Source organism: Carassius gibelio, chromosome A11 (genome assembly GCF_023724105.1).
Source record: "Carassius gibelio isolate Cgi1373 ecotype wild population from Czech Republic chromosome A11, carGib1.2-hapl.c, whole genome shotgun sequence".
Lineage (NCBI taxonomy): Eukaryota > Metazoa > Chordata > Actinopteri > Cypriniformes > Cyprinidae > Carassius > Carassius gibelio.
In genome coordinates, this window is record NC_068381.1 from 12,789,192 (window position 1) to 12,812,813 (window position 23,622).

At 36.5% G+C, this 23,622-nt stretch overlaps 1 protein-coding gene across 1 annotated transcript in view; it reads right to left on the bottom strand.

Moving 5' to 3' along the window:
• The window catches only part of LOC128022391 (cadherin-4-like), a 67,462-nt gene that overhangs the window by 33,714 nt on the left and 10,126 nt on the right, over positions 1 to 23,622 (bottom strand). Inside the window, exons 3-4 of the mRNA XM_052609893.1 lie at positions 10,904 to 11,059; positions 1,957 to 2,101 (exon numbers count right to left, since the gene is read on the bottom strand). Of these exons, the coding sequence (XP_052465853.1) occupies positions 1,957 to 2,101; positions 10,904 to 11,059 (301 nt within the window). The remainder of the gene's footprint in view (positions 1 to 1,956; positions 2,102 to 10,903; positions 11,060 to 23,622) is intronic.

The following is a 23,622-nucleotide window of genomic DNA, read 5'->3' on the forward strand; positions in this document are numbered from 1 at the left end:
TGCTGAAGGGAAACAGAAAATATTGTGCAGCTCTTTTTTTTTCTTTGTTTATGAATCCCCATGAGAATCAAGTTTTCTGTGTGGAGAGCTCAACAAAATAAAGACTAAAGTTTTTTCCTCAGAGCCAAGCTTTCTGGGTCGTAACATTACAGAAGTTGGACACAATCTGACTCCGTCTATGCTTTGGATGCTCAGTGAGTCGACACAGACGGCTAACACCCCAAAGAGGTGGAGAATAAAGAAAGAAACTGAACCTGTGTTTGTTAGACACAACAGGAATGCCGGTTCAGAGAGCACAAATATGTTCATAGTAAGGGGTGACTCACTTGTGGAATTCAATAAATCATTAAAGGAAAACATAAGATTCCATTGTTTGACTTGAATTCGTACAATAATAATGATGAGAATTTAACACATTTCACAAACAAAAATGTACAATCAGTGCACATCTTGTTTATTGTCTGCTGTGCACGCGTATCCATTATCAAAATTCTGAGCATACATTATACAATTATTTTGTATTGTGATTCTGTGTAAATAAATTTAAGCCACTTTGAGTGGCATTAAGAAATAGTATATTAAATGAATATATTATATAAATAATAATAAAAAAATAAAATACAAATAATAATATTTTTAATACATAAAACAAAGTAATTATAAATAAGTGTGTGGGTATATGTTTGTGTATTCACATATTTATAAAATTTTAATATATGTAAGGAATAATTAAGGAATAACATCCGGTGTGCATTATATTTCTAATAATTTAACGGTCCGGAGTCAATTATTCTGCTTATACTACGGTTACTTTTAAAAGAACTCTTTGTGACGTTTTTTCAATGATTTGCACGTGTGCCATAATTTTTTTTAAAATTATCTTCATTTGGAGCTTTCTCAGAAAAAGGTCAAGTCGATTAAATAATTTGCACATCTTGTAATTACTCATTTCTAACTTCAAGACCTCGATCCGATGATTTATGTAAAGGGATTCATCCAGTTTTTGTACTTAAATCGCTATTCTGAGTAGGACTAGTTCTTCCGCATCTCATCCAATGCCTCTTTTGCTAGTACCAAAACGTTGTTTTAAAGCTGGTAATGGAGGCTTGAGCCGTTGAGCGAGAGCGACAGAGACACAGATACAGAGAGAGAGAGCTTGTGTGAATTAGGCTAACGCACCTCTGTGCATCTCTAAATACTCTTCTGCTGCAGCATCTGTAAACAGCGTTGTTATTACATCGCTAGTGGGAAATGTCATGTGTAGCCTTTAAGTCGCTACACTATATATAATATGCTAACTGATCAAATTGGCAGGGCAGCACTGACAACACCTTTTTGTGCATATGTGTGATCGTTTCTACAATTAACTATGCAAAGTGATATGGAACTGTAATGCGGTCAAGAGAGCTGCCTGGAACTACATTCGCGTGCGTTTCTCAGAAAATAACTGCACAACTCAGAACGTTCGTCAGCCAATCAGATTCAAGTATTCAACGGCCCTGTAGTATAAATATTATCAATATATGGCACAATATACCCATGCATAAAGTTCTAAGCAGCAATAATCATCATCATAATGCCATTATTAGAATTGATAAATTTTAAAACATATTTATTAACATATTTTTTTAAATTATAAAAACAATAATCTCAATCTCTTATTATTATTATTATTACTACACAATTAAATTAACAAACAAATAACATTATAAAAATTAAATATATTTATAAATATCATTGCTATCATAATTAAATATGATTAACAAATAGTAATATAAAAAATGCTAACAAATAATAATAAATATGGTATAATATACCTCCGCACAAAGTTATTAGTGATCTTAATGTTGACTGTGAATATATTAGTGATGTTATAAATAATGATAATTTCAGTCATTTTCATCACCAGAAATGTGAAACCACTCATCACAGCATGATCATCAACATGATACGCACCTGGTTTGGACATTTCAGCTACTGATCCGTTGTAGACCTGGTTCTTAAACTCAGGTCTGTTGTCATTCATGTCAATGACATAAATGAACAGATCAATAGGGGGCTCCATTTGGTTTCCGTTAATATCCACTGCATGGGCTCTTAGCTGTGGATGAGACAACAATAAAAACACATTAATGAACAATTCATAATTCACACATAACTTCACCTCTGCAGATGCTTCTGTGGAAAGCACAGCACTGATATGAAATCAGATTTGAGAAACTCAGAGCCTTTAAAGATCTCTACGTGCTCAGTGGATTCACCGAATGGAAATTGCATTCATATTTCATATGTTAGATACGGGATCCGGTGGGAAGATATTGCGTTGTTCCTATCTAAAATCCATGAGTTATTATTCAGAGAGGATTTCCACAGAGTGTGAGTTGGAGTTTAGCTTCACACACACACACACACACACACACACACACACACACACAGTCACACAAAGTTTGTTTTGGTTAGATCTCTAAAAAAGTGTGCGAGGCGAGATAAAGCTTTCTTTAATTCAGATAAACAACCCCTTAAAAATATATATATTTTTTGCAGTGATAGAACATTCCCACAGGAGATGGGATAAGGGAGGGGGAACAAGAAACAAAAAAAGCAAGAGATCGAGAGAGAAAAAGAGAGGGATAGAGGAAAGGTTTAAGGCTGGATTAACTCCAAATTCTCTTCTTTGAATTTATTCACTACAGAATTACATGCACACGAACTAAATAATACTATTAACCTAAAATCCCTCCCCAGAATTACATCCCAAATAAGAGGGTTGCATTGCTCCATACGCTATACACGGGGACATCGAGATTCTATATTCATTTCTGCAGCAATACGACACCTGCCGCAAAACCTCTCATTTACTATCACCCGAGACGACAGGTTTTTGTCGTGCACAGCAAAACTAACTGTCAAGCAAACAAATAAATAAAGACACACAACAGGAAAATCTGTTTCCTCAGCTGCTGTGCTTGGCGTTCTCTATGGGTTGGTGAGGCAGCTGTGTGTGTGTGTGAGCATGTAGATATGTGTGAGCTTGTCTGTTGTTAGTGGATGAGACACAGCATCTTTGATCTGTCGACCCATGAGAACGTGCGGACTGCAAATGTGTAGCTTAATGGCATTATTAACATGCTAGCTGACAGAACCAATACGCTAGACAGAGACAGAGCGACAGAGAGAGATGAGCTGAGAATCAGAGAATCCTCCTCTAGTTCTTTATGCCTTTGTTTGTTTTCTTCTCTCGCCACTGTGTCAAAGCCATCAGCTCTTAAATTCTGCAACACACTCTAGTGGTGGAAAACCTGTGGTCAGTGAAGAAAAACAATTGGAAACTCATAAAATGAGGGGAAACTACAAACCACAGAAAGTGCAAGAAGATCAGTGCCTGAAGCACATTCGCCATGGCCATTGTTAGGATAGGGCAGTGTTTTTCAAGCTTTTTTAGTCTGATGTACCCTCACAGTACCTCTTCATCATTAAAAAAAAATCAAAGTTGTCATCATTAGACTCACTTTTAAACAAAACACAATCAATACTGTGAGTGAAAACAACTTCAATTGTTTTAATGAGACACCTGAGCTTGTTTGTTGTTTACAGGATTTAACAGTTCTGGGCCAATCGTGAAGGAACTTTGAGAAAGACTTAAAAGTGAATTTATTCATAATGCAGTCATATTTTGGTTGTGTAGGTTTAACAAACACATATCTAGATTCCAAGTTCAGCAAAAATCCAAGAGCTGCATTGGTTTATGTCGAAACGGAACTGCATTTGCAACCTGTTTTTCTACCATAATGTTTAAAGAGACTGACTCAGGGCTCTCAAGTTTTGAACTGAGTTCAGAGTGAGATTTTGCCCGCGGTCGCGATGTCGGCAGGGGTTTGATGGGGACGGGTGTCTGATCTCATAAATGACACATATTCTTACAAATAAAATAATATTTATTTAATTCAGCATTTATTTGTGTGTGTGTGTGAGAGAGAGAGAGAGAAAAAATGGTCAGTGCTGTTTATAGTAGGTGTTGGTAGCTGGTTTTGAGGCCAGGGGTTGGTGGCTCCCATTTGAATCACTGTGGTTCCAGGCCAGCCATTTTTCACAGTTCCATCAAGTGCTAAACTGTTCCTGGTTTTGGTCTTGTTTAATCCCACCATGGAGAAAACCCTCTCAGCATAGGTATTTGAATGAGCAAGCACTAACACTAATGCAGCTATTTTAGAAATCCTCCCTGCTTATGTCCCTCACACCTTGATGGACACAGGAGTTATCTTGTCTGCAGACTAAGCACCAGTAAAAAGAGCTGGTGGTTCCCATTGTGATGAATGGCGATCGGGTTGACCACTCCTTCTTAAAGGAACACCTACAGGTGGCTGCTCTACATAACCCTCTCTTTTTCCCTGTTTCCAGTGGGTTCTCCACTGTTTCCTCTATGGTCCTCCACAGTCTCTTCCATGCACCCATCCTCTACTGGCACCCTAACTCCCTCCCCTACTGTATTCTCCACAGCCTCCTCCTCTGACCTAGCCACCTTTTTAGGGAGCTGGGCCCGCATTCATAAAGATTCTAAGAATCCTCTCAGAAAACTCTTAATTTAGCTTAAAAACTTTTACGTAGGAGTCTTAGCTTAAAAGCGATTCGGGACCGATCTGAGAGCAACTCTGAGTAAGGAAAAGACAAAAACGTTTATCTTAGTGAGGAGGCGGGGTTGAACCGGTTGCTATGTATGACACAATCTTTTGAAGACTCTGATTGGCTGGTTGTCCAAGAAGGAAAAAAAAGAGTGATTTTAAGTATAGGGTCTATTCTAATCCTCACTTTAAATTTACATGCGTAATTTTTCCTATTTGACCGTTCTCTCTCTCTCTCTCTCTCTCACACACACACACACACACACACACACACACACACATTATATGTGTGTATATGAATTCTATTTTTTTATTTACCATGCTTTTAATTTCCTATAAGGTATTTGATTGGCTTAGAATGATAAAAATTGTTCCACTCTTTCCAATTACAGTGATTGCCGTCCTATGTAAGTGGCGGTTTGAGTGTTGGTTTTAATGTATCAAACATGGAATCAAAGCCAAGAAGAGCGAGAAAGCCAATCTGGACAGAGGAACAGTGTTTACTGTTAGCCCAGTTAGTGGATGAACACAAGGCCATTCTTAAAGGAAAATTCAGACACAGCAAGGGACAAGAAGCAGACATGGGAGCGTATAGGACAAACTATTAACGGTTCATTCCCCCTGCTTGTGTTCACCTATAAGCCTGCTATATTCATAAATGCAGTTTTTAGAGCCTGCAAGGTGGGAATCTCCAGTGGAAACTAAATGAACTGTGACACAATAAGATGTTCTGAAAGTGCTGTAATTGTTTGTGTGATCACTGCTTACAGAAGATTGTGACAGACCCAAATCATCACTATTGCATTGTTGCATGTTCCCAGTTGCCAAATATCGTAATGTAGTGATTACTTTAATTTATATATTAAATTATATTATATTAAATTATTATATAATCTATACCGTCTTATTAACTCATTGTCATCCATTGTCTGCAACACATTTCTTCTGCCTCTTCATCTTTCTGCCATTTTCTCCTCTGCTAAAGAAACTCTTAAGCCTCTTAAAAGTCCTCGTCTGTGCTCATAACAAATTTTACCTTAAGACCTCTTTTAAGGGATAAGATGCTTTCTGAATTAATTTTTTCTTTACTAGGATTTTTTTCTTTAATTTTAAAAGTAAACGCCCACATTTCTAAGAATTTTCTTAGAATTTTGTCACTAGGAACTACTTTTTGCATTAAGATTCTTTATGAATACGGGCCCAGATCTTTTAGAACAAAGCATGAAAGATTGCTCCTTTGCCTCTTCCCTGACATCTTTGAAATAGACGAATGCAATAATCAATATTATACATTGGATAAAATATAATGAAATAGCCTAGGCAAAACGTTTTGAAAATGGGGACCAGGATGAGGTGCAGTAAAAATAAAAGGAAAGAAAATTTTTTTTTTTTTAAACTATTATGGATACTGCCATACAAGTATTATGGATAGGCCTATTATAGAAGTCTCTTATATAAAACTGTCAGAGTAGCCCCGCATCCTCTTCAACGTGTAACTTTGGCAATAAAAAAATAATAGTGGGCTAATAATAGGCACAAAAGCTACGGCCGACCACGTATAATGGCCAAAATTGCGTGCGTGTCGGGGTCATAATAACCATCAGACCAAAACATATCTTAGACTGTTTTTAAAAAATGTTAAATTAATATATTGATAAAAAAAAACATATAGTGAAAATCTGTGTCATTGTCTTGACAAGTCTGTAACCGTAACGTTACCTACTTCAGCGAGCGTCTGGATCTGTGTTGCACACGAGCCTGTAAAAATCTTACCCGGATACAGCAATGCTATTTTCTGATTGGCTGATCGGTAGCTATATTTTTTTTATTCGATTAGCAGGTGCGTGTCAGGGCCTTCGGGGAACTCACTTGATTCCTCTACGTTACCTGTTTCACTGTTTAAAAAAATAGCGCCGCAACTTGGTGGGCGTTGTCCTCGTAATGTCTCTGCGTGAGAAATACAAGGTGTGGCGTGTGAGCGTGTGAACGGGTTGAAATGCGTGAGTCTCACGCCCAATGCGTGAGACTTGAGAGCCCTGCTGACTTGTTGGAGATTTGACCTTGTATGTTGCTGACACCTTTCCACAATCCTGTCAAATAAATAAAAAAGCCAATAAATAAAAAAAAAGAAAGAAAGGCAAACTGAATTAACTATAATAGTAACAAAATAGGGCTACTTTTGCAAAAATGACAGTACAGACTTTTGAAAAAAAGTTTTGCTTTTAAATTGGACTACTATTTCACAATATTACTGTTTTACTGTCTTATTGATTACATAAATGCAGCCTTGGTGAGCTATTTTAACACCTTTTAAATGTGAATGTACATTTTGTTGAAATATATTCCAATAAATAATTTTTTTTTTATCTTTGCAATGACATTCATGGATGCATAATAAACAATAAGACCACAAATGTGAATTATGGAAGTTAATCTACTCTATTTTCAATTCATGCTGACTTAAAGTTCAGCTTTAAATAGCCAGCCTCATGGTTTGGTTTCTGTGATGAGGGAGTCATTACCTTTGTTAACACAATTGTTGTTAATTATGAGCCATCACCATTGTTAACCTCAGGTTGCTCCGGGGGGATTGTCCTTGTAATAAGTTCATGACTGTGTTCAGTTGCAGCACTGGAGACACCAATTCTGGCCCTTGTGATGCACTGATAAAAAGCATTGTATTCTACTCAAGAAGGCTCTAACTGAATCAACCTCCTCATACAGTACGTCAAAAGGCTTGAGTATAAAACTGGGCTTTCTGCACTAGAACATGCAGAATCAAAATGCAAATTGTGAGCAGATATCAGAGTCTTATGGATATTCATGGTGAGTAACAGAAGGGCCGCATAATCTAACCGTCCACCGCACAAGACCCGAGGGGCCACTTAACCTTAACAGTGCTTATACGCCTATCATCCTGATTCACTAACTGCAGGCAATGTCTAACTGAACGTAAACATGCATTTATGCTCACTCGCACACACAATTGAAAACATAAGCTCTGTTTCCTATTAAAATCCACTGAGTTGCCTCACTGCCTACATATTACTTATACAAATACAAATCATACACATTCAATCAATCAATCAGTCATGGATAATATATATTAGGGCTGTGCGATATGGACAAAAAAAAAAAACTATCACAATGTTTTTATCAATTTTGCGATTTCAATTTTAATCCTGATTTTGACACACACTGACATGCTTCACAGTCATAAATAAATGCAATCAGTGTAAATTTGAAACATATTTCCAAAAGAAAACCAATGAGAGCTTAATCAAAAAGTTGTAACGTATCTAGAACAGACATGCAGTAAGTCAAAATAATCACTAAGTAAAGAGGTCAACCAAAATGTCTAGACATATGGCAAAAAATAATAATAAAAAAATTTAATAAAGCCCATGTTCAGGGATTTATTTATTTATTTATTTTTTGCCATGCATTGGTCATAGAGCTCACTGTAGCAGTGCCACAGGTGTTATATGTTTTGGCCAATATATTTATTGCCCAAGGTTCACACATACTCCGTCTGCAGTGTGTATACAGTAAGTTACGTGTACGCGGTTCAGAAGCAGCAACGAGAGCGCATTATTGTAAGGCGAAGGCACATTAAAATCATGCACGAGCACGAATCTATCCGCTCGCACGCAGATTTCCTGTGCTCTTTTAACAAAACCAGATGTGCGTGCTCAGATCATATTAAATCTTTTCGCACCTTTCTATTTATAACCTTTTCTGTTCTCATCTTTTACCGCAGGTAGTGTGAATGTAAAAAAAAAAAAAAAGGCTACGCATCACAGACAGTGTGTGAACCTGGAGTTAGGCATATGCCCAGTCTGCTCTGTTCTATCGCTCCACTTGGGCGCGCTGCATCCTGACTGGTTCACTTAACATACTGCGGGAGGCCGGGGCCACGGAAAATCGTACTATAAGGCGATTTAGAAATCGCGCACACTCAAATCATGATTTTATTTTGATTTCGATTAATTGCACAGCCCTAATATATATATATATATATATATATATATATATATATATATATATATATATATATATATATATAATAAGGACTGTTTTCACTATTTAGATTAATAATGACCATAACTAATAATGAAGACTAATGATTACTGATAATAATTGAACACCAAATCTACATATTATAGCGATTTCTGAAGGATCATGTAGCACTGAAGACTACATATCTTTGACCAGTAACATATATTAAATATATGTATCTATTTTTTCACTAAGCCTGTCACAATGCATTCTGGGATTGTATTCTATGTAGAGGATTTATGCCGAGTCACCTCTGATTTTGTCCCGAATGTGGTATCTTAAGAGACAGCATAATTAAGTTAGTTACCTTTTGGGACAGCCTCCATAGGCAGCTTGCTATGTTTAGAAAATGTATGCACTCAGACACACACACACACACACACACACATCAGCTAACTTAACCACCGTGGGTGCTGACTTATTCAGATATGCAGACACACACTTAGACACACTCCTGGTGAGACAAGCCTAGACGTAATTTAGACTGATAGGTAGACGCACAGTGCCACATCATCTACTGCTCAATGGACCGGAGAGTTAAGAGAAAAGAGACAGAGTAAGAAAAAAAGAAAGAGAGCCATAAGTCAAAAGTATGAGCCACAAACAGAGAAGACCTCGTTTTATAGCCGATCTAAATATATACTAAGGGCCTATTGACAATTCTTGCAAAAGGGTTGAGATAAAGAGGCAGTTATAATTGTAAGGAACAACTGTGAGAATCAAAAGCAATATGTTGTGTTAGGAGTGTGTGAGAGAGTGACAGAAGGGGAAGATGTGGCGGAGGGAAGGCTTGCTGGCAGCCCGCTTGACAGAGGTGGGATGACAGGCAGAAACATAAGGGGGCAGGGTCGCTGTTTGATTTGATTCACCCGGTTGAGTTAAAGCACTGAGAGTTGCATACTCATCACTTGTGACAATTCAACACTTCTTTTCCAGACTATTTCATTCCCTTTCTCTCCATCTCTCATCTGCACATTGCTACTGAACCTTCGTCTAATTGACAGTTTGACTAACTGAAAAAAAAAGAAACCCTGACGTGTCAAAGCTATTTTTTTTCTTTGTTTCTAGCTTTTCTTCACGTTATTTATAAGGAAAAGAGCCATATAAACAGAATAACGGAACAAAAACAAAATTAAAAAGCACCCTTAACAAGTGACGCCAGCCAGAGGGACCGATATTGCTTTTAATGCATTGAAAGCAGTTTGAATAAACTTAATTGCAAAATGAAGTATGAATGTTAAGGTTTCTCCAAACTTTGCTTAACAAGCAGTAGCTTAACTAAGTCTGTAGCTTTGTATTCGATATCTAAAAAGGCTGACAAGGCAACTGCGCTTGTTTTGATGGCTAGAACTTTCTGGAACCAATCAGGTTTGCAATCAAGTCAGATCTCAGAGTTTGTAGGCCTTTGAGTCCTGATTAAAAGTTACCCTGAACAGCTGAGATATATTAATAGTCACTTAAACTAGAGTATATAGAAACAGTATATAAATTAAGACCCTTGACACAAAGCATTTGCATTACATGAAGTATCAAAACAAAAGCTTTTTTTTTATGGCCTGTATAGCACAAACACACTTTTAAATCAAAAACCTTTCACAAATTGACATTTGTCAGGTTTGCAAGTATTAAGTAAGAAGTATATAGTTCAAAATTAAGGCAAAACGTATTTGGATGCTTTCTGGATGTACAAATTTCTGGAACACCAATTATCTAAAACCGTGAATTTAAGAGGAACTTCATACATCCTAAAAAAAAAAAAAAAAAACACCTTTTGTTATCTCAGAAAATGTGCTTCAGTTTTTCATTTTTTGCAAATAAATGGAATTCAACCATTTGAAGGCATGGGATACACATGCACACACACACACACACACACATAGTATATATTGCACGTTAACAGAAATGACATGAGAACATGTTAAACGAAAAAAAAAATTTGTATAATATAATGTAAAGGTATTTAAGTATCCAAACACTTCTTTGGATCACTGCATATAATAATAATAATAATAATAATAATAATAATAATAATAATAATAATAATAATAATAATAATAATAAAAACAACCTCCAGTTGTAGTTTTATTCCAACTGGCAAAAGGCCATAAACTCTTGCAAACTGGAGCATGTTTCTTAAATGGGTTGAAGCCTGCTCCACTTTAAATAGGATCTGTATAGGGCAAAAATTATCTTTCCGAGCCAACTCTGGAAAGAGGTGTACTTACATGGTAGGAGGCTCTCTCCTCTCTGTCCAAAGGTTTAGTGACAGACATTTTCCCTGTCACAGGATCAATGATGTAGATGTCATTGGGAGGCTGGTCTGCTCCTGCTCCTGTTATACTGTACCGAATCTCAATTTCTTTGTCCTGGTCCGATCGAATCTGCAATAAGATGGCACAATGAGTATAGCTCTATAGATGATCAAACACAAGAGGCTTTCATGTGTTTTAAATGTCAATTTTGCTGCTCATATAGAGCAGTGGTTATCCTTTGGTTTTGCTTTCAGGACCGAGATTTTACATTGGCTGCCAAAATTGTTCATTGTATAAAATAATAAAAACAATCTTTTGAATCAAGCATTAAAGTATATAAATATTACAGTTAACAACACAAAAACTATAAAAACAATATAATGTAGTAAAGCAAGTGTTTTAGCATCCATTAATAAAATAATATATATATATATATATATATATATATATATATATATAATCCCAACTATATGCATGGTTGTTCTATTAGTTGTATTTTATTTTTGCAGACCAAAAAAACTTGGTTATAGTAGACATCATCCACCAGCTTTCATGACAAATCAGATCATTTCCATATGCATGCAATCAATGTCTGTATAATTCCTGAAAACATTCTTACACAAGCCCTTACTTAGTTCACATTCCTAAAAGTTTGCATATATACAGAAGTTTCTCAAATTATCATTATTATTTTTCACTTTCACTGTACAACAATATTGCACTGCACAACTGATCCGATCTTTAGCTTTCGGTAGCATCAGGAAATTAAAAAACGTACAATGGATAATGTGGCAGTGACATGTGGAGTAAAATGCTGGCTTATTAATCAAAGTCAAGCCACTGTTACTCCCTAAACAGTAAATAGTATTCAGCATCACAGTTTGATACTTGACAGTTGGATGCCAAGTGAACTGGGCCATTGATCACTATGATAATGCTTTAAGAGACACTTTCTCTCAGCTTTGTGACAATTGCCTGCCATACAAACTTTCTCAAAATAACTGAGAACAAAGAAAACGGAATAATAAAACAACATAGAATTGTTTATTAGTTGATGTGTATATTTTTCTGTAATAATGCCTAATCTTTATGGGCAGAGACAACTACACAAAGAGTGGACACGAGGACATTATAAAGAAAATCACTACCGATTTCTCTGAAAACACTGGTGCTTATAAAACCACATGCAGTGAAATGTGGGTATTGGGACATGGCCAATGGGAGCAACCTAAAAATCAGCCATTATTATTATTATTATTATTTTTTTTTTTTTTGCAAATTCAATTACGCTGCTTTGTCAAAAAAAATTACACACTTCAGAGAAAATAAAGTCATACTGTATGTACTTTCATTTAATGACTTACTGACATAATGAGTAGAAAAGTGACAGTTCTGGCCTAATTTTAATTGAAGCTGTATGAAACCCTCATCTTCGTATTTTTCTTCCAAACTCTGTTTGATGTAAAGAACAGATGCATTCACAATCCTCTCTCGTTCTTCCCCATCCATCTCTTTTCTGTCTCCCGTCTTTCTATCTGGCATCATTAACCATGGCATGGCTCGATGCGATAGACGTTTCCTTCTTCTGTTTTCCATCTCTCTTGCATTGAAGCAAGAAACATGTTGCAGAACCGTGGGACATTACACATCTGGATATCAATCTGCTTGATGCTTTTGGTTTGACAGAGGATGTTTCTCATAATGGTTTGTCTCATCAAAACTGTGATAATAGCAGATTTTATTGAAGCATGTTTATACTGTTTATGTAACAGCTTGTCCAATAAAACACCAAAACAGAGTTCATGGACTCATCTTTTTATCCTAAGTGGATCATACATACATACATAAAAAGCATGCTATTATACTAGAGAAATTAATAATAATTTCAGTATAATCAACAGTTTAATCAGGTAACAAGTTTGAGGACATTGGGGATGTGTAAAATTGTGGCTGTCATAATTAACTTGTGTAATATAACAAATGTTATATTAATGTGTTAATCAATAAAAAAAAAGGGAATAGAAAACTTGTTAAATTAAATGGTTCTGGTCATTCTATTTTCTAAAAAGTGATAAACTTATCATAAAACCAATAAATAGAAGATAGGAACTAAAACACAACTGGTTTGACTGACATTTGTTTACTGGCATCTGTACAAATGTGCAAGGAAAGATATTTGATGCAATAAATATAATAATTTAATAACATTAACAAAAAAACTATATATTTTTGTAAACTAAATTCACTTACTAAAAACGCAATATATTTGTGCATCATCTGAGACATAAATAGAAAAATTCCCTGTGTGTTTTTTTGTTTTTGTTATTTTTTACACATCCAGCTTCACTATCTTACACATTTTCGATTTTTATGCACTGGCTTCTCGGTAAACAGGAATACGACTGAAAAAACTAAACAAAAATGAGAGCAGAGTGGAGATATCTTTCAGAAGATGTGTTTATGTGCCCACATAACTATTTCCACTTTCAACACTGCATGAAATATCAGTAGATTTGCAATTATGACCATGTTTCTGTGTGTCACTGGGCTTTGCGATGCACAAGACATTTGATGTGAGGGGATTTTGTGCTGAAGCAATCAAATGTAAACCCTGACGCGTTTGAGTCACGGGATATAAACCCCACACCCCGCCTACCCATTTCATGAGCCGTGGGTCCGGAAACCATGCGTGAAAGTGAAATGACTGGTGAGCGTGCTACAGTCCTTTTTTGCATAACGTATTCCGCAGACTGAGTGTGATGGCTTTCTCTTCATTTCACTCAGACACTGAACTCCCACACATGACCTTTCAGTGCAATATCTGAACCTCGCTCTCCCACTCTCTATGCTTTGGTAAAGTTCTCTTTCTATTTAAACGGCGGCTAAAAACATCTAAGAGATATGCCGCTCAGGACATTGAAACTCAGTATATTGATTTGGTAATAAAATGTATTCCTGGTAGCTTTCAGTACAGCTCACGCCTGCATTCAACATCAAAGTTTTTTTTTTTTTTGAATAGACCAAAAGCCAGGAATCAAAGTTCAGGATTTTTTTTTCATCTTACTACTTTCCTGCATGAACTGGCAATCAAATCTGAAATCCCAGAAATAGTTCTTTGTATTCGGCTAAAGACATGGTGGCTACATATCAATTTAGAGCCTGAAAGGAATTGGAAATTTCTTGAGGTAGGAAAAATAACATACTGCAGCATCCTCCTTGCAAACATTTGAAAAATGAATGGCTTTCTGGGAGGCTGACAGGTAAGAGATCGGTATGTGGGCTACATAGCATGGATCAAAGAGAGTTTTTCTGCTCAATAATTCAGCAGCCGTGGTGCACCATGAACACACACCTAGAATATTCACCTTTCTGATTCAGATGAATCGACATTCGCTGCTCGAGCCATCCCGATGACACATCCGCTTAAATATCCCAGAGGGAAGGAGGTAAGGTTCCATGTACATTTAAAAGTCTCTTTAAAATTCACGGAAAATTTGTCAAGTCTGAAACCTCAGCCCCCCAAACTCCCCGTTTAATGAATGTTCTTTAGAATACTAAATTGAATAAATGATGATCATGCCCTCATTAAGTCCCCTGGGCTTGATTGAGTCATCTGAATGACAAAAAGCAATTTTTGAAATCTTCCTCCCACTCGTTAGTTGTAGGATTACAAGTGAGAGCGGGGTGAATGGGGGAAGATGGCTAGCACGTGAAGAACGTGATCTTTCTACTGATACCATGTTGGAGATAAATGCCATGTTTCTGGGGCAGGTTCAGAGTGACTTCTGCCTTTTTCTGGTGAAATTTACAGTCCTGGGAGAGGCTGTATCAGAGCCCCTTTTCAAAAGAGTAAACAAAGTCAGGTGAGGGATTAACAGCAGTGCCATGGAGTAATGCTTTACAAGTACTGACACTATTAACTACGTTTTCTTTTTTTCGAAGTAGTTTAACATGTTATTTTTAAAATAGTGAATCTTTTCCAGTAACACAATATTTTTTCTACAAAATTATGTCACACTGTAAATTATTTTTTTTTACTTTACTTGGAAGAACCCCTGTTGCCTCAGGAAAAAATCTAGTTTAAGGTTTCTCAGTATATTCAAACTGAACACATAAAAACTATAATATACTAAATAAACATAATTTTGTCTGCAAGATCTTTTAAGTTTTAAATTTGTTCACGTTTTCACAGAGCACATAAATAAAAAAAAACGAATAAATAAATGCCACCCAGGAAAAATGCACACGGAGAAGTGAAAAGTTACTGAAATTAACATCTGAAAAGGTCATGGAAAAGTCAAGGAAACTTCAACAGTGAATAGTTATTTTAGCATTCATACAGACTTGACTAGAGAAGAAACTGGTCTTTGTAAATGCTATTGCTTTAAAATGATTTGTTAAACCCTCATCCAGTGGTCACGAATAACTATAAAAGTAATTGTTAAAAGTTGTGGGAACCCTGTAATTCATTCAAACCCTTAATATGACCCCCCCCCCCAAAAAAAAATATAATGCTGAATTATAATTATATATAATGCAAATATTTAAATGAAGCTGTAGTTACTTTTGTAAGAATTAGTAGTGTAACTACTTTTTCAAAGGAGTAGCATGCTTTAGTCAATCCAGTTTAATGAGCTTGGTGCAAAAACTAATTAGCACAATGTTAACTCTAACAAACGGCAGATGCATATATCCAAAGCGACAAACTGAGATGGTGCATTCAAGGTATATTTGAATCAGTTTATGCTTCCATGAGAATCAAACCGTTAATGTAGGGATGCTGGTGGCACATCAGTCGAGCTACAGGAACCTCTTGACATGCAGGAAACGTTCATAATACAGCGTAATGCTCTTTTACACCAGAGACTGAATCCTTCATTAGCTTTTCTCTGCGTTGCCGTTTTTCATTTTGGGATTCAGCATAATGAAACAGACAACGTTAGAATAACAAATGTACTATTAATTTCAAGTTATTTGAAGTTATTCACATGTGCGACTGGCAAAGTATGAAAACTCAAATAGAGAGAGAGTGAAAATAAAACACAACAAATCAAAAAACTATTGGAGCTCATTAAAACGAGCAACTGAAGCCCAAAAAGTACGTTTCCTTTCTTGATGGCCCTCTCTTATTTCCTGCCCATCAGTAATGACTTTTTCTTATTTTATATTATTGTACTCTCATTTTATGACTTCTTATTGGCACTGTCTGCTCTTCCTATGAGAACCCGAGGCATTCAGGCAGGCTATGAGAGTCAAGAGCTCTGATAGGTGGTTGATGAGCTGGTCAACGGGTGCAGTCTGATGATAGTCAGGCACTGTTCACCAACCTACAGGCCACCCCGAGCATCCTACAGGCTGCTTCGATAACTAAAGCACTGTGGTCAGGTATTCTTACTGCACTCAAGCTGGTACATTTGTCTTTCAGTGTCCTTTAGTGCTGCTATTGTCTGCCACGCACCTGATATTTGGGTTTCAGCTATGGTGTACTTGTGTAACCTTTGTAGAGAGCGTGCAGCTTACAAAGTTCTTTACAAAGTGGTTAACTACAAAGCAGTCTGCTATTCAACCATGTATGAATGCGTTTGTGGTAGGTTCTCTGATTACATATTGTTCTAGACCGATCACACTCAATAAAACAAGCTGTTGCCCAACTATATGGAGACCAGGATTGCTGTTTAGCTGTATTGTCTTCCGTCCAATACTCCTAAGACAGACAGATAATTCACCAGAATGGATCAGCTTCCTGCCAGCATGCTAAAGGATGAGCAAGGTACCAAAAAAGAAAAATGTGAGAGACCATATTAGAGAATTTATTGAGAAAAGAAAGAGCAGCTGAAAAATCTTTAGTGTAACGGATGAAACTTATTGCTTTGGCAGACCATTCAAGACACTTTAGGAAATAGTCGTGCACATTTAGAAGATTAGTCACAATCTTTAATGCCAAGGTTCAAAGCAATAAACAATAAGCCTCTCTACATCATAGGAATGTGACCAAAACCTTACCCTACAGCATAAGTCGCTTTCAAAAGTGTCGCTCAAGCGCTTCCTCCCTTCGTAAATTTGACAGCAGTCTACTTCTGTCAGTTTTATAACTCTCGGAATCATAACATAGTTTCTTGTTTAAGATCAAGGTGATAACCCAACAAGCTATCTCACTGTTCTCAAGGCATCAAGGTCTCGTTTTTTTATCCGGGATGATGTATCTCCTCAAAGCCCTGTCAGGAGTGATGGAGATTCTGTCTCGATGATGGACAAATTCAAATGCGGAGACGAGCAGATCAAGCTGAGAGCAGACTAGAGAAGAAGAATACAATTGTTTCATGTAATCAGGTTACATTAGGAAGAAAGTACATTTGGAAATCATCACATACACAGTAATATTTATATGTACCTTTAACTTTAACTCTTATATTTATAGGTGAGCTATGAAGAAATATATTTTTGCATTTTCCACACTGATTTTGAGGGGAAAACTGAAAATCTTTATGCAAACCTGGTAAAATGTGTTCAGGTACACGTTTATACTGTATCTCCCCCTAAAGGGTGCATATTATGACCTTAAGGACTCAAATGTACACTTTATGTGCTAACATGTACCCATAAGGTGCTAACATGAATATGTACATATTTATACCAGATGTATTAATTATTAAAACACTCATATTTACATATGTATCATATGTACTAAAACAAACAATACTTTATTGAATACTAATAATCTGTACCCATTAGCTCAATTTAGGGTACCACTATGTATTTGCATATTATTGCGTATAATATTTGTATAATTACATTAAGGACAAAAAAGCAAAAAAGCATACGGCAGCAAAGTTCCTTGAGTATTACACCGGAATGAGAGTATAGTTCCTAGTCATATCGGCCTAGAAAAATGTCAACTTTTCATTTTCCTTCGGTTTTAGTACACAATGTAACTACAGAAGAGTCAAGTTTTAAATAGGAAAAATATAGAAACTCTTTAGTCACTTTTGAGTGAGATACTAACAGATTCAATTATCTATGCTAAGCTAAGCTAAAAGTGCTACCGTCAGACCCGGAGATTGGTTGAATGGATTCGAAAACGGTAAAACTCAACTGTTTAACTTTAGGGGAGTTGGAAAATGAGCATATTTTTTTCTTTTAAAGGAGGATTAATTAAGGTAATTTACAGTATTATTACGCATATGTCCTTGCATATCAGTGCTAAACAAGCAAATAGTAATAAATGGTACTTGCATGAATCCTTAAAGGTACTAAAATGCCCCCTTCAAACGTAGAAAAGTTACAAAAGTGTACTTTTGAGTGTACTGTCTCCTATGTATAATGCACACTATTATAGCTAAAAGCATAATTACATTGGCCAAATTAGTAAAAAAAAAAAAAAAATGCAATGCACAGAGGTTTGTGACTGGCAGTCACTGGAATTATATGACCATCTTCAGAGTTCTGTGCACACGGATTCAGCCTGCTTACAGGTTACATGAAGACAAAATGGGAAAAAAGAAGTCATGAATGCCATCTTTAAGATTGAGTTCCGGATGCTCAGGTTTAATATTTCTCAAGTGAAAGCTGGAGTCAGTCGAATACTCTTACTCTTAAATCCCATTAGAAACAGACGAAACTGTCTGTTCCACACAGGATACTTTATTATGGATCCAAGCCTGAACTGGAAAGGAATATAGAGCAGGAGCTGGATTTTGAAATATGGATTTTGTTCTTCCCTACTTCTCCCTGTTTCTTCCTTTCTCTGTCTTGGTATGGATAGCATGAAGAGGAGTAACATCTATATAAATGAGGGGGTGATGGAACATGAGGGGGTGATTCAGTCAGACTGATACTCGGAATTTAAACCAGCTCAATTCCAATGTACTGAAACGCGTCTTATTTGACTCTTGAAAGCTCTGCCTCATTTCCCTGTAATTCCTCAGGTCCTGTAGTGAGATTAATGGCCTGGCTTTAAGTCCAACAGTGCTAGATGTACCTATTAAAGCTAGTTTTGTAATAGTAACCTCATGTGGCTTCGAGATAATGTAAAGTGTTATTTGAAGAAAAGTGTCCACATTCCATGTGCTGTAGGTATGAAAAAAAAATGACACAATTAAGTATAAAATGAAGGTATGAACTGCATGTGTAAGGACAGAAATGGAAAATCTATGCTGATTACGCTCACTAGGGACACTGCTCGGACTGAATACAGGACGTAATCATAGAGCCGACTGATATCAGGAGTTTATCATGAGAAGAATAAAGAGAAAGACTGAAAGATGAGCCACATCGCCAGGGCTGCAGTCATGCGGATCTTTTGTCAACGTGATCGATCTCTCTGTCTCCCCTGAAAGTTGTTTTTATTTTGAGACGTAGAGAGAGAGAAAGAAAAGGAGAGGGGGCGACAGTGCAGAAGAGAAAATAACCATGTGAGTGAAAAGACGAGAGAAACGGAGAAGGATGAAGAGAGACAGCCATCTGCACAGATACAGCCCAAATCAAATTGCATGAATTCACCACTGCATTCTCAGAGGAAGATGAACAGGAGATGAAGAGTGGAGTGCGCCAATAATCACATGATGTAGACAAATAAAAAAATAAATACGTCAGAAGTCTGAAGTGGGAGCCTGTTGCAAGGTTATACATTCTCCTATTCAACAATAGTAAATAAAAAATAGCAATTCATTTATACCTGGTACAAATGTTTTGTCAAATCAGCTCACACACATGCATGTCAAGCGTAAATCAGCCTGCAAAAAAAGTATTTTGACACTTAAGATGCACTTAAAGTATGTACATCTTTGTGCTAATTAACAAAATGGTAAATTGAGTGGCAGTTAAATGCTCCTACCAAAAATATGTTTGCTAGGTTTCAAATTACTTACACTACTTTTACATTCCCATATTTGAGATATCAGATGGCTTGTATTTCCTAGATCTACAAAAGTGAACTTAACTTAAAAAATGAATAAATAATAAAAAACATACAATTTTTTTTTTTAATAATCTAGCATAATTTGCCAATCGTATCTAATCCAATGGAATTAATACATTTTTATGTGTGTCTTAAGTGTCCACAGAATGTGCCTTAAAGGCTTAATACTGAGAACGCAATAAGACAGTCATCAAGGCACATGTCAAAGCGTTTGAATAGAACTCCCCAAACTGAAATGTCATGAACCTCTACGCCAAGTCCCTTTACCAGTCCTGAGGAGGGGAATGGAATGGTGTTGAAATTAGATAATTAGGAAGAAAATTAATATCAATGGGTGCTAAGAATTGAATCACAAATGCAATTACTGCATTAGCTTTGCAATTAAAATAGCTGGCTGGTGAATGGCTGGATACTCATGGAATTATGAGTTTTTCTACATATCAACAATGACATTAATTTCCCAAAGTCAGCACAATGGGCAAGCAGTACAAATAGAGCCTTTATGTATTCCCTAGTAGAGTCCAATTGTATTCTCTAGGCATGAGACCGTTTCTCTGCCTCTATAAAAGTGCAAGGACCCCAGAGACGGTGGCACAGGCTAATGACTGATTTCAGTCCAATCACACTGTGTCTATTGAAAAGCACAATGGACAAATCTCTGGGTACAAGCTAAGAGGTGGAGCAGCGGCGTGAAAAGTGGGGTCAGGTAATTAGAGAGACAACCTCTGCGCGACTGCAGGAGAAGAGGCGATGCCGTTGTGCTGCTTCTGCACTTTTTCTACCATGCTAGTCGCAGCCATTCACCTCGCCCATCTTTTCACTCTCTCTCTCCACTCCATGCTCTCATAAACATACACGCACACATAGCATGAAGAATGGTTGCAGGGAGAAATGTCAGGCGCGCTGGTGAACCAGGGAGAGATAGAGAATAAAGAAGGAGCCAGAGATGCAGATGAGAGAGGGACTTAATAAGGGGGATGGAGCGAATCATGGCTATCATAATGATGTCACTGGTTAATGGGGTGTTAGTTTAGCGTTATAAGCCTCCAAATGGCTTCTAGTATCTCTTGGGTGAAATATATAGCTTTTTGAGCAACACATTAAAAGTGTTTTTGCAACACACCCTCTGATAGAGGCTAAGGCTATGTTGGGAATGACATGCTAGGATACTACTGTGAAGTGTGCACATTACAATTGTAAAATTTGGGGTCGGTAATTTTTTTTTTTTTTTTTTTTATAAATGTATTCTGCAAGCATACTTTAATTTGATCAAAAGTGACAGTAAAAAAAAAAAACATTTCAAATAATTACAACTTTTAGTTTTGTTTATAATAATAATAATAATAATAAAAATTAGGCAGCACAAGGTTTTTTTTATTGCTAATTATAAGAAATCTTTATTAAGTAGCAAATCAGATTTTATTTTACTCATCATTACTCATACAATCATATTTTTTATATTATTGAAATATTATGTAATATTTTATATTATGTTTTATTTACAATAACTGTTTAATAACTTAAATGTGATGCAAAAAAATTGAAAACTTATAAAGGACTTGCAGAAACCCTTCAATCTGCCGAAGTGGCAAGTGGGAGTGACTGTGTTATACAGGCCACTACTGAAATCTACCTGCATTTGACGGGTTGGTGGGTGTTATTGTCAAGCCCTGAATATATAGCCCATCAAACAAACAGGTGCCAGTGATAAATATGCTTCTGTCAAAGACACAAATGTCCACACGTGTAAAGAGCAGGCTGTGTTAAAAACTTCTAACATGTATAAACATATTGCATACACATATGAGGATTGTGTAGGCAGCAGAAACATGAGGGAGGTCAGTAACAAAAATTCAGCAGGGCAACTTTCTCACAGGCTAAATTACCACACAATACCTTCCTAGTGTAATAGAAACGATCAGTCCACAACATTCTCATTATAATATTATAAAAAAGACTCAAAGTTAAAATGACTTACACCCACACACAAATGCTCACTCATGCAAGCAGGCCACTGCATTAAACCATTTAGCACAGGTTCTTGAAGCCGAAATCGTGTGGGCCCACACTCAAGGAAGCTTGGTACTCAGTGAGTGAACTTTCTAACACTTAAGCTAAGTTTCACATTACAAGTAGGCTACTATACATCTTGCTTATTTAACGGCAGAGTTATTCAAGGCCAGCGTGAGAAATAACGATCATTCAAACTCTCCACTCAAGTGAATATGTTACCCTCTGACCCATGCTTTTACTGCCTCTGATTAAGTTAGGCGGTAATAGAAGAGCCCCAGCAGGACACTTACACTAGCTGTAATGCTATAGGCTATGTATGACTGCCAGTTTTAGTCAAGGAGCAATCCATGAGATCTAATTATGCTTCTACCACACTGGATTTTCTGCTTGAGGTAGAGACATGTAATCACATAGCAAGCAGCTTAGATTAGAGCTTGATGTCTTCATTGTGTGGGTGATCGCCTTCAGATATCTCGACAGTCAAAACAGAATAACTAAACTTCTGTCTTTCATTGGTATGCCCAAGGAGTTTGCTTCAAACCTGTTTAGATTGCATATATGACAAAACAGCATAAACATTTTGGCCAAGTGTTTGTTCTCTCTGTCTGTCCTTAAAGGAACTGTTTCCTCCAAAAATTCTTTCATCCGATATTCACTCTCACGCTGTTCTAAACCGGTATGACACATAAGTAATATTTGTAAAAACATGCTAGATGCACAGTCAGTTACAATGAATTGAGACAGGAGCTTTCAGGTTTAAAAAATTATACAAAAGCGCCATGAACATATCTTATAAGTGGTTTTAGTGGTGTGAAAATTAGTCACTAACAATCTTCAAATTAAGTGAAGTTAACCACTGCAAACCAAATCGAAGAACTTACAAACTGGATCTGTTCACTTTTCAAATGAATCTTTCAGATTGGTTTTGGGAACCAAATCAATCAATTCAATAGAAAAATTCTAACTTGAATGATTTGTTCACAAATTTAAACACTGTTACTTCTTCAATAAAAGTGATTTAGTCGCATGGATGACTTTTTTGATGGTTTATGGTGCTTTTGCAGTCTTGAAAGGTTCAGTTCCTGTTCATTGTAATTGCATGGAGAACACCATGAAAAACAGTGATCCTTTAGTGCTCTGTAAAAGAAAGGTTACACAAGGCTGAATAAATGATGACAGAATTTTAATTTCTGGTTTAAATATTCCTATAATCTATTAGTCTGTGCTCTTTGAAACATGACCTGTTCCCGCTTCTCTATCTTTCTCTCAAAAACAAGTTTACTTTATTTATATGGTGAAAAACAAGAAGGCTAGCATGATGTTGCAAACATCCCTTTCTATTTCTTTTCTCAGAGCTCAGATCCAGGTATCATCAAGTACCATTGTCAGGCGGAAACAGCCATTAGTTGCATTAGTGCACATACCCTTTTGCAGTTCATTCTGTAAATCATCCATGCGACGACAAAGCCCCAGCTATAAATAATAGGACACTGAGAATGTGAATACTGGATCTGGCCAGGTGCACTGAGCTTCCCTATCTCCCCTCGGAGCTAATGGACCAATATGGGAGAATGGAAATGTATTCGAGCTAGTCAGTAAATTAAGAATTCACCACTTTCATTGTGTGTGTGTGTGTGTGTGTGTGTGTGTGTTGGGAGATCTGTTGTTTATAGGAATTTGAATTTCATAGGTAATTGGGGATGTAGAAAATGTAAAAAAGAATAAATATGCCTCTCATGACAATGGGCAGAGAAAGTGACAA